The 11,957-nt window shown below is 51.1% G+C and overlaps 1 protein-coding gene across 1 annotated transcript; it reads left to right on the plus strand.

The window, feature by feature from the left end:
• The first annotated feature begins 352 nt into the window (after positions 1-352).
• On the plus strand, positions 353-10,955 carry LOC133361169 (L-selectin-like). Its single transcript, XM_061580052.1, has 5 exons — positions 353-731; positions 2,063-2,512; positions 3,155-3,247; positions 5,894-6,034; positions 10,415-10,955. The coding sequence occupies exons 1-5, from the start codon at positions 686-688 to the stop codon at positions 10,546-10,548; spliced, it is 864 nt and encodes a 287-aa protein (XP_061436036.1). The 5' UTR covers positions 353-685; the 3' UTR covers positions 10,549-10,955.
• The last annotated feature ends 1,002 nt before the right edge of the window (positions 10,956-11,957 follow it).

An 11,957-nucleotide genomic window follows, 5' to 3' on the forward strand; every position in this document is an offset into this window, starting at 1 on the left:
GGGTCTGGGTGTCTCTCTCTCAGGGGGTTCACAATGGCCGTGTCAGAGACACAGAGATCCTGGGTTCGAGCCCTGGGTCTGGATGTCTCTCTCTCTGTGGGTCCGTACACGGCCGTGTCAAATCAACGCTGAGCCACCTTTGAAGACCGCGGCCTGAGGCTCACAGAGCCGTCACTTCAAGGCTCCCGTGTCAACGCCAGGGGCTCTGTAGATGCGCGTGGGACGTGTGGGGGGGTAGGGGGGGCGCCTCGGGGCTTCCGCGGATTTCTTTGCTGGGTGGGCTGCAGTCCACAAACAGGAAAGGGATTGCGGAGTTTCCTTACCCCCCCCAGGGACTTTGCCTCTCCCTCCCGTGTCTCCCTCCCGTGTCTGTCGGGGTCTCTCTGCCTGTGTCTCTGTGTCTCTGTGTGTCTCTGTGTGTCTCTGTGTGTCTCTGAGTCTCTGTGTGTCTCTGTGTGTCTCTGTGTGTCTGTGTGTGTCTGTGTCTCTGTGTGTCTCTGTGTGTCTCTGTGTCTCTGTGTGTCTCTGTGTCTCTGTGTGTCTCTGTCTGTGTCTCTGTGTGTCTCTGTGTGTCTCTGTGTGTCTCTGTCTGTGTCTCTGTGTGTCTCTGTGTGTCTCTGTGTGTCTCTGTGTGTCTCTGTGTCTCTGCGTGTCTCGCCGTCGTCTCGCGGTCTCCACTCTCAGCATGGGCAGCTTCCAGCTTATGCTTCTGCTCGCATTCATGTCGCTCGGTGAGTCAGCATCATCAGCATCATCAGCAACAGCATCATCATCAGCAACAGCAGTAGCATCATCAGCATCATCAGCAACAGCATCATCATCAGCAACAGCAGTAGCATCATCAGCATCATCAGCAACAGCAGTCGCATCAGTAGCATAATCAGCATCATCAGCATAATCATCAGCATCATCAGCATCATCAGCATCATCATCAGCAACAGCAGTAGCATCATCAGCATCATCATCAGCAGCATCAGCATCATCAGCAACAGCAGCAGTAGCATCAGCAGCACCAATGTCATATTTTCAACTTGATCGTCAGCCAAATAATCCTCTAAACGTAATCATCATCAGACTAATCATCGTCATCATCATCGTCGTCATCATGATCGTCATCTTCGTCGTCATTATCGTCATCATCATCGTCATCATCATCGTCGTCATCATCGTCATCATCGTCATCGTCATCATAATCGTCATCATCATCGTCGTCGTCATCATCATCATCATCATCGTCGTCGTCATCATCATCATCGTAATCATCATCGTTATCATCGTCATCGTCATCATCATCGTCATCATCGTCATCATCGTCGTCATCATGATCGTCATCTTCGTCGTCATCATCGTCATCATCATCGTCATCATCATCGTCGTCATCATCGTCGTCATCATCGTCATCGTCGTCATCATCGTCGTCATCAGTGGATTGATCACGAGGCAGGAGGAGCGAGCAGCAGGGAGCTGCTGCACCCAGCAGCATGGCGGGAAAAGGGGGCGGAGTCAGAAGGGGTTGGGGGAGGGGTTCAGAGTGGTGGGCGTGGTCACGTGGGAGCCACGTGGTTTACGGGAGCCACGTGGTTTACGGCAGGCTCATGCTGGTTTAGTGAGCTCGAGAGAGAGATAAAAATATAATAATAGGGGGGTTTTGATAATTGTTTTTTTACCCTTTTTATCTGGCAACAAAACTGACACCTTTTTTTACAATGAGTCGTGTTTGCATTGACCGCAATACCTACAGTCGGAATGCAAACAAAACACACAACTCTGATAATGATATGCACTGTCCTTGAAGTTGATTGGTCCACACCATTATCAGAGTTGTGTTTTTTGTTTGCATTACAACTGCAGGTATTGTGGTCTATGTAAACATGACTCCTTATAAAAAAAAAGGTGTCAGTTTTGTTGCCAGATAGAAGGGTAAAAAAACAATTATCATATTTTTTTACTGCCAAATGAGGTTCCAATGGTGTAAACGAAACTTCTTGTCGATTCTTCCTCTCCCTTCTCGTCGCTGCCACCGCCACCGTCATCGTCGTCGTCTGCGTCGCACGCCTCCCAGACCACGTGACCCCGTGGACTTTTCACTTCTCCAACTTGACCCTGCAATGGTCGGACGCCCTCAAGTTCTGCCGCCGGAGGCATCGGGACCTGGCGTTCGTCGCCGACTCGACCCTCAATCGCCTCCTCGCGTCCACCCTGCCCACGGACCGAGGCTACTTCTGGATCGGCCTGAGGAGGAGCCCTGACGGGAAGGAGGGCGAAGAGGTGGATAGGGATGGAGGTGGTGGTGGTGGTGGTGGTGGAGGAGGAGGAGGTGGAGGGTCGTGGAAGTGGCTCAATGGAACGTCAGAGGCCACGTACCTCAACTGGGCTCCCGGGGAGCCGAACAATCGCAAGAGCAACGAAGACTGCGTGGAGATGTACGTGAAGGCCGGCAGGAGCGGCGGGGGAGGTGAGGCAGGTGGAGGAGCAGCTGATGATGATCGTGACGACGATGGTGATGATGGAGGTGATGACGATGATGATGGAGGTGGTGGTTATGCTGATGATGTACCAGATGGTGGCGATGGAGGTGATGACGATGATGATGATGATTAACCAGATGATGGAGGTGATGATGATAATGTACCAGATGGTGGAGATGGAGGTGATGATGATGAACCAGATAGCGGATATGGTGATGTTGATGATGATGATGTATGAGATGGCGGATATGGTGATGTTGATGATGATGTACCAGATGGTTGAGATGTTGGAGGTGATGATGTACCAGATGTTGGAGGTGATGGTGATGTTGATGTACCAGATGGTGGAGGTGATGATGAGGATGTACCAGATGGTGGAGGTGATGATGATGATGAACCAGATGGTAGAGGTGATGATGATGATGTACCAGATGGTGGAGATGCTGGAGGTGATGATGTACCAGATGTTGGATGTTATGGTGATGTTGATGTATCAGATGGTGGAGGTGATGATGATGATGAACCAGATGATGATGGTGATGATGATGATGTATCAGGTGGAGGTGATGGTGGTGATGTTGATGCACCAGATGGTGGAGGTGATGATGATGATGTTGATGTACCAAATGGTGGAGGTGATGATGATGTACCAGATGGTGGAGGTGATGGTGATGTTGATGTACCAGATGGTGGAGGTGATGGTGGTGTAGAGGATCCGGCACACGGGCGTTGGAACGATGAATCTTGTCGCAAGAGGAAGAGGGCTCTTTGCTTCAGAGGTGAGTTCGTGGGTTCGACACCCGACCCTGACGGCGCCTGCTGCTGTATATTTGGAGTTTGCGTCTCTCTCTCTCTCATCATCATCACGTTGGCTAGGAGATGTTAACTACCTCGCCTGGTGTGCAAGAGGTCGTGGGTTCGACACGCGACCCTGACGCCTGCTGTGTATTTTATGAGTCTGCGTCTCTCTCTCCCCACGGTCGCGTGGATTTTTCTCCGGGTCCTCCGGCCCCCCCCCCCCACATTTAGCAACACGTGTTCATAGTTTTTGGCTGCTGCTGTACATTTCCACGCGATAAGCCACAGACGCTGTCTTTCCGACAGACGCTGTTCTTCACCTGAGGACGGCTGCTTGCGTTGTGGCTTAAACGTCGTGAGAATTGTATTTTATTATGTTTTATTTTCATTATTTTATTATTTCCCTTCTACGTGACTTTACCGAAAGAACCAAGAAGATGAATCCCTGCAGTCACGAAAGCTTTAAATCGAAATTTAAGCCACTTATAGTTTAGTCTGTAGTTTATTATGGAGAAGGCTCGTGAAGGACGCTACTGGGAAGTTGGAGGCAGCCGCCCTCCAACAACAACAGAAGCCAGAGGAGCGACGCTCACAACAATAAGCGGAGCGCCGGGCGGATAAAACGCCGCGAGTTGGCACAGTAGGGGGGCACAGGTGGTGTACATCTCTCAGTCGACCCATGGCACCACCTGGGGCCTGTCCCGTGACCTGTTGTCAGCAGCGAGCCTTCGACACTTCACGCGATAGCCTCAGAGTGCACCTAGCCTGGCACGGGCGCCGTGGTGGCTTCGCCGCCACTTGGTGGCTAACGGTGGCACACGCGGAAACGGCACGTGCGCTACCAACGGTGACCACGCATCCCATTAATGTTCTTCATTCTGGAGGAATCTGATGATCTGTAAAGCTCTTTGTAACAGATGTCCAGCAGGAAGCCACGGCGTCAGAACGTTACAGCAAACAAAAGACAAACCCGATGGTCTTCATGCGATGGTCTTTTTGAACCGGTCCCCAGGGGGGGACTCGCCTAGGTCGGCTCAGCCTCAAATGAGTTATCTGGTGCGGTGTGTCAACATCGCTGCAGGGGAGACAAAGGCGGCCGGGTGGTGCTGGCCAACCCAGCCCCTCGTGTGCCGTTCCGGCCTTCATAGGCGCTGCTACTCGCCACTAACAGCACTTGCCCCAACAGTCAGAATCAGAATCATTATTGATACTGCAGGAGGAATCCGATGAGCTATTTTACTCACAGATGTCCCAGTTAAGTGGCACGAGGTAAGAACGTTACAACAACAACACAGTTACACAAACGCGATAGCAGAGCAAAGTACAAGAAAGGTATAAACAGATCACCAAAAACATGCGAATACAACACTCAACCATCGCCATGCTACACAGGCGACGCCCACTGAGGCATCCACTTATTGTTCAGAAGCTACCTGGCCAACGCAAACGACAGCGCTCAACAGAATGGCCCATCATCGTCGTCATCGTCACGTGGAAATTTACAACATCAGACAAATTATCGAGACGCCGAATAATCGAAATGATCCCAACCAATCCCCATGTCCCGTGCCCCATCATCCTCCACGTGGTCCGCGACAACCCGTCAACCCCTTATCGGTGCCCGACCTTACTACAGACCAAGTCAGACCTTACTGGTCACGCCCCGTGCCCCTCATAAATCTCAACGTTCATCCTACAAAGTCCCATCACAAGGGAGAAACACAAACAAATAGACACAAACATTATTATATTGAAACAGCTGCACGCCGCACGGACGTGACAACTCAATTTCCCTGTACAGAGCACGGAATACACTGTGTGGGTTGACGCCGTGTGTCCAGAATCTCCACAATCTCCACAATCTCCACAATCACCACAATGTCCACAATTTCCACAATCTCCACAATCATCACAATCTCCACAATCTCCACAATCACCACAATGTCCACAATTTCCACAATCTCCACAATCATCACAATCTCCACAATTTCCACAATCTCCATAATCATCACAATGTCCACAATGTCCACAATCTCCACAATCTCCACAATGTCCACAATCTCCACAATGTCCACAATCTTCACAATCTCCACAATCTTCACAATCTCCTCAATCTCCACAATCTCCACAATGTCCACAATCTTCACAATCTCCACAATCTTCACAATCTCCTCAATCTCCACAATCTCCACAATGTCCACAATCTCCACAATGTCCACAATCTCCACAATCTCCACAATCTCCACAATCTTCACAATCTCCACAATCTCCTCAATCTCCACAATGTCCACAATCTCCACAATCTCCTCAATCTCCTCAATCTCCACAATCTCCACAATGTCCACAATGTCCACAATCTCCTCAATCTCCACAATGTCCACAATCTCCACAATGTCCACAATCTCCACAATCTCCACAATGTCCACAATCTCCACAATGTCCACAATCTTCACAATCTCCACAATCTTCACAATCTCCTCAATCTCCACAATCTCCACAATGTCCACAATCTCCACAATGTCCACAATCTCCACAATCTCCACAATCTCCACAATCTCCACAATCTTCACAATCTCCACAATCTCCACGATGTCCACAATCTCCACGATGTCCTCAATGGTCCGCAGACTCCTGCGAGCCCGGGGCGTGCTCCGGGCAGGGCGACTGCGTGGAGGTCTTCCAGGGCCGCCGCTGTGCATGCTGGGAGGGCTACGATGGAGAGGCCTGCGAGAAAATGGCCGCACCTTGGACTAGTGCTGCCCCCTCATGTAAGTGCCACGTGGTTTATTATTTTTAATAATAATAACAAAGGATAATAATATCGTAATGCTAATCATGATCCTGTGTTCATTTTGCACGTGGGTATATATGGAGGAGTCTCTATGGGTGTCTATGAGTCTCTCTGGATCTCTATGGGTGAGTCTCTATGGGTGTCTATGAGTCTCTCTGGGTCTCTATGGGTGAGTCTCTATAGGTGTCTATGAGTCTCTCTGGGTCTCTATGGGTGAGTCTCTATGGGTGTCTATGAGTCTCTCTGGGTCTCTATGGGTGAGTCTTTATAGGTGTCTATGAGTCTCTCTCAGTCTCCATGGGGGAGTTCCTATGGGTTCCTCAGTCTCTCTGGGTATCTATGAGTATCGATGATTCTCTATGAGTATCCGGGTCTCAATGAGTCTCTATTAGGTCTCTACAAGTCTTCATTGGCCTCTATGGATCTCTATGAATCTCTATTGGCTGGGCCAGATCCTATAGACACAACGCCACTCTGTCTCCCATTGGCTGGGCCAGGTCCTATAGACACAACGCTACTCTGTCTCCCATTGGCTGGGCCAGGTCCTATAGACACAACGCCACTCTGTCTCCCATTGGCTGGGCCAGGTCCTACAGACACAACGCCACTCTGTCTCCCATTGGCTGGGCCAGGTCCTATAGACACAACGCCACTCTGTCTCCCATTGGCTGGGCCAGGTCCTATAGACACAACGCCACTCTGTCTCCCATTGGCTGGGCCAGGTCCTATAGACACAACGCTACTCTGTCTCCCATTGGCTGGGCCAGGTCCTATAGACACAACGCCACTCTGCCTCCCATTGGCTGGGCCAGGTCCTATAGACACAACGCTACTCTGTCTCCCATTGGCTGGGCCAGGTCCTACAGACACAACGCCACTCTGTCTCCCATTGGCTGGGCCAGGTCCTATAGACACAACGCCACTCTGTCTCCCATTGGCTGGGCCAGGTCCTATAGACACAACGCCACTCTGCCTCCCATTGGTTGGGCCAGGTCCTATAGACACAACGCTACTCTGTCTCCCATTGGCTGGGCCAGGTCCTATAGACACAACGCCACTCTGTCTCCCATTGGCTGGACCAGGTCCTATAGACACAACGCCACTCTGCCTCCCATTGGCTGGGCCAGGGAATGAATGCTGTGAGGTTGACGTGGAGGCAATCATCGCTCCCTCTCTCCGAGGATGGATAAAATAAGCACCCCTTTGTGAGTGGGTTGTGGAAGGGGGGGGAGTGGAGGATCAACGGTGGTGTTGGTCCTATGGATGGACTCAGCCCCAGGCATATCAATGTGGAATGTCCATCGGTGTGCAGGGTAGTGAGTGGTGGGGTTAACAAGGCTACACTGTGGGGAGGCCTTCATCCAGCAGTGGATAGGCCATGGCTGGTGATGAATGCTGTGCCCACGTTGATGATGATGATCGTGATGGTTATGAAAATGACTGTGCTTGTGATAATGCTGCTGCTGCTATCCCAGCTACTACTGCTACTTATCCTGCTGCTACTTCTGCTACTGCTGCTACTACTGCTGCTACTACTGCTACTACTGCTGCTACTGCTGCTGCTACTGCTACTACTGCTACTACTGCTGCTTCTGCTGCTGCTACTACTGCTGCTGCTACTACTGTGATTACTCCTACTGCTTCTGCTGTTGCTTCTACTGCTACTACTGCTGCTACTACTTCTACTGCTACAACTGCTGCTACTTCTGCTGCTGCTACTACAGCTACTATGAAAGCTACTGCCGTGATTACTACTACTGCTGCCACTGCTGCTAATTTTATTGCTGCTACTTCTATTGCTGCTACTACTGCTGCTACTCATACTGCTACTACTGCTGCTACTACTACTACTGCTGCTACTACTGCTGCTATTAGCGCTACTGCCGCGATTACTGCTGCTTCTGCTGCTGCTACTGCTACTGTGACTACTCTTGCTGCTACTGCTGCTGCTACCTCTGCTGCCACTACTGTGACTTCTGTTTCTGCTGCTGCTACCTACTGTTCATACACAGCCCCTCCTGACACAGCTGCTACAGCCGCCCCTGACACAGCTGCCCCTGACACAGCTGCCCCTGACACAGCTGCCCCTGACACAGCTGCCCCTGACACAGCTGCCCCTACAGCTGCTGCTACAGCTGCCCCTGACACAGCTGCCCCTGACACAGCTGCCCCTGACACAGCTGCTGCTACAGCTGCCCCTGACACAGCTGCCCCTGACACAGCTGGCCCTGACACAGCTGCCCCTGACACAGCTGCTACAGCTGCCCCGCCCCCCACGTCTCGCCCCTGCCCCGTGCTGCCCGCGCCTGAGCATGGCCACGTGCGATGCTGCGGTGGTGGTGGCGGTGGCATTGGTGGCGGTGGTGGTGGTGGCACTGGTGGTGGTGGTGGCGGTGGTGGTGGTGGTGGTGGCGGTGGTGGCACTGGTGGTGGTGGTGGTGGCACTGGTGGTGGTGGTGGCGGTGGCACTGGTGGTGGTGGTGGCGATGGTGGTGGCGGTGGTGGTGGCACTGGTGGTGGCACTGGTGGTGGTGGTGGCGCCAGGCTGTGCGTGTCGGGGTGCCACGTGGGCTTCGTGCTGCGCGGGTCGCCGCTCCGGGAGTGCGGCGCAGGCGGCGCGTGGAGCGGCGAGCCGGCAGCCTGCGCAGGTGAGGCCCCCCCACCCACCCCCACCACAACCCACCTGGCCCCCCCCCACCACGACCCACCTGCCCCCCCCCACCACGACCCACCTGGACCCCGCGGTGGCCAGGAGATGTTGACCACCTCGACGATGACGACGACGACGATGACGACGACGACGATGACGACGACGACGATGACGATAACGACGATGACGACGATGATGACGATGATGACGACGACGACGACGATGATGACGACGACGACGACGATGATGACGACGATGACGACGATGATGACGACGACGATGACGACGACGATGACGACGACGACGACGACGACGACGATGACGTCGACGACGATGACGACGACGACGATGACGATAACGACGATGACGACGATGATGACGATGATGACGACGACGACGACGACGATGATGACGACGACGACGACGATGATGACGACGATGACGACGATGATGACGACGACGATGACGACGACGATGACGACGACGACGACGACGACGATGATGACGACGACGACGATGACGAGCCGCTTGTTTGAGCCGTCACCGCGTGGATGAAACAACCGACTGGAGAGACGCTCTCAGCGGCAGCGGCGGCGGCGGCATCGCTCCTTGCCAGCGCGGTGACGGCGCTTGACGCTACGACCCCGTGCCGACTCGGCACGACGAGCGAACGAACGGATGTGTGGACGGATGAACAACATAAATTGAACGAATGAACGAGACGGATTGGAAGAATGAACGAAATGGATGGAAGAATGAACGGAGAGGATGAACGAAATTGAACTCATTTAAATGAAAGACCGAACGAAATTAGTTAAGTAATGAACGAGGTGTGTGAAAGAATGAACGAAATAATGAACGAGCCTATTTGAAGAATGAACGAAGAGGATGAACGAAAGCGCGAGCGAAATTAATTAAATAATGAACGAGATTTCTTAAGTCATGAGCTATGCGTGTGAAAGAATGGACTAAATTAATGAAAGAACCAACAAAGGGAATGAATATTTTTTTACGAAATAATGAATTAAATGATTTGAACAAAAAAAATTAACCCGTAAAAACAAAGTTCTTCACTATAAATCCTTTATATGCGTGGCGGCTAGAGTCCTTTCGTCCTCTGGCTTGAGATGGCTGCCACCTATGGGTCAGATGATTGCCTGCCACCATTAAGCAATTGGTAATTAAATATAAAAAAAATTCCTAAACAGTGTCAATTTTTGGAAAAAATTTTTCACGAAAATCAATTGTCACACACAACGAGTCTGTGTGCAAAATGTCAGCCCGGTTGGATCACGGGAAGTGGGTTAAAAAACGACCGAAAGATTTGCACGGTCGTAAGCGCGCAAGCAAGCAAGCAAGTGAACTTAATATAAAGGATTTAATAAAGGATTTAATGAATGAAATGATTAACGAGATGAGTGAAAAAATGAACCGAATGAGCGAACAGAATGAAAAAATGAACGAAATCAGCGAAAGAATGAACGAAGTGAATTAAATAATGAACGAGATGTGTGAAAAAAAATCAATGAACGAAATGAATGAATTCCCAGCAAGGCATCACGCCAAAAATAATTTCACGACCCCAAATCCTGAACAGCGTTCCACTCCACTTTCCCCTCGTAACGAGTCATTACGTTGGAAATATTTGCCGATTAATGACTTTGACGTGACATTCTGCCCCCTGTTGTCGGCTCCGTGTTCCTGCAGCTGTGCCTTGTCTACTGGAGGCTTCCCAACGTGACCAGCAGCAGGCAGCAGCAGCATCAGCAGCAGTAGCATCAGCAGCAGCCACGGGACATGAGTCGGCCCCCAACGCCGTCACCGCTGGGTTCAATCCCTAGCCCGTGTCAGAGACACTGAGACCCTGGGTTCGAGCCCTGGGTCTGGGTGTCTCTCTCTCAGTGGGTTCACAATGGCCGTGTCAGAGACACTGAGAGCCTGGGTTCGAGCCCTGGGTCTGGGTGTCTCTCTCTGTGGGTTCACGATAGCCGTGTCAGAGACACTGAGACCCTGGGTTCGAGCCCTGGGTCTGGATGTCTCTCTCTGAGTGGGTTCACGATAGCCGTGTCAGAGACACAGAGACCCTGGGTTCGAGCCCTGGGTCTGGTTGTCTCTATTTGCTGTCCATGCCTCTCAATGTGTGGGACGCCCTCACTCGCAGCGTTCCCAAGTGAACACGGCTGCCCACGGAGTCGATATCGTTGCGTGTTTTTGATTTAAATAAAAATAAAAAGAGACAACAATCCAATTTGAAGTTCACGTGTATAGAGATATAGTGACGGCTGCATTGGTGAGTGTAAAGGGTGAGTACACGGGTGAGTGTTGTGAGTCTGTGTGTGTGTGTGTGAGTCTGTGTGTGTGAGTCTATGTGTGTGTGTGTGAGTCTGTGTGTGTGTGTGTGAGTCTATGTGTGTGTGTGTGAGTCTATGTGTGTGAGTCTGAGTCTATGTGTGAGTGTGAGTCTATGTGTGTGTGTGTGAGTCTATGTGTGTGTGTGTGAGTCTATGTGTGTGTGTGTGAGTCTGTGTGTGTGAGTCTATGTGTGTGAGTCTGAGTCTATGTGTGAGTGTGAGTCTATGTGTGTGTGTGAGTCTATGTGTGTGTGAGAGTCTATGTGTGTGTGTGTGAGTCTATGTGTGTGTGTGTGAGTCTATGTGTGTGAGTCTGAGTCTATGTGTGAGTGTGAGTCTATGTGTGTGTGTGAGTCTATGTGTGTGTGAGAGTCTATGTGTGTGTGTGTGAGTCTATGTGTGTGTGTGTGAGTCTATGTGTGTGAGTCTGAGTCTATGTGTGAGTGTGAGTCTATGTGTGTGTGTGAGTCTATGTGTGTGTGAGAGTCTATGTGTGTGTGTGTGAGTCTGTGTGTGAGTGTGAGTCTATGTGTGTGTGTGAGTCTATGTTTGTGAGTCTATGTGTGTGAGTCTGAGTCTATGTGTGAGTGTGAGTCTATGTGTGTGTGTGAGTCTATGTGTGTGTGAGAGTCTATGTGTGTGTGTGTGAGTCTATGTGTGTGTGTGTGAGTCTATGTGTGTGTGTGTGAGTCTATGTGTGTGTGTGTGAGTCTATGTGTGTGTGTGTGAGTCTATGTGTGTGAGTCTATGTGTGTGTGAGAGTCTATGTGTGTGTGTGAGTCTATGTGTGTGTGTGTGAGTCTATGTGTGTGTGTGTGAGTCTCTGGCTGTGTGTGTGAGTCTATGTGTGTGTGAGAGTCTATGTGTGTGTGTGAGAGTCTATGTGTGTGTGTGTGAGT

The sequence above is a fragment of the Lethenteron reissneri genome, chromosome 71, assembly GCF_015708825.2.
Source record: "Lethenteron reissneri isolate LAM-NWPU_2019-01 chromosome 71, ASM1570882v1, whole genome shotgun sequence".
NCBI lineage: Eukaryota > Metazoa > Chordata > Hyperoartia > Petromyzontiformes > Petromyzontidae > Lethenteron > Lethenteron reissneri.

Coding starts and splice junctions, on each gene's coding strand:
- LOC133361169 (XM_061580052.1), top strand. CDS start 686: ATGGGCAGCTTCCAGCTTATGCTTCTGCTCGCATTCATGTCGCTCG. Junction 732..2,062: donor GCTCGCATTCATGTCGCTCG/GTGAGTCAGCAT, acceptor CACGCCTCCCAG/ACCACGTGACCCCGTGGACT. Junction 2,513..3,154: donor CGACGATGGTGATGATGGAG/GTGATGACGATG, acceptor TTGATGTACCAG/ATGGTGGAGGTGATGGTGGT.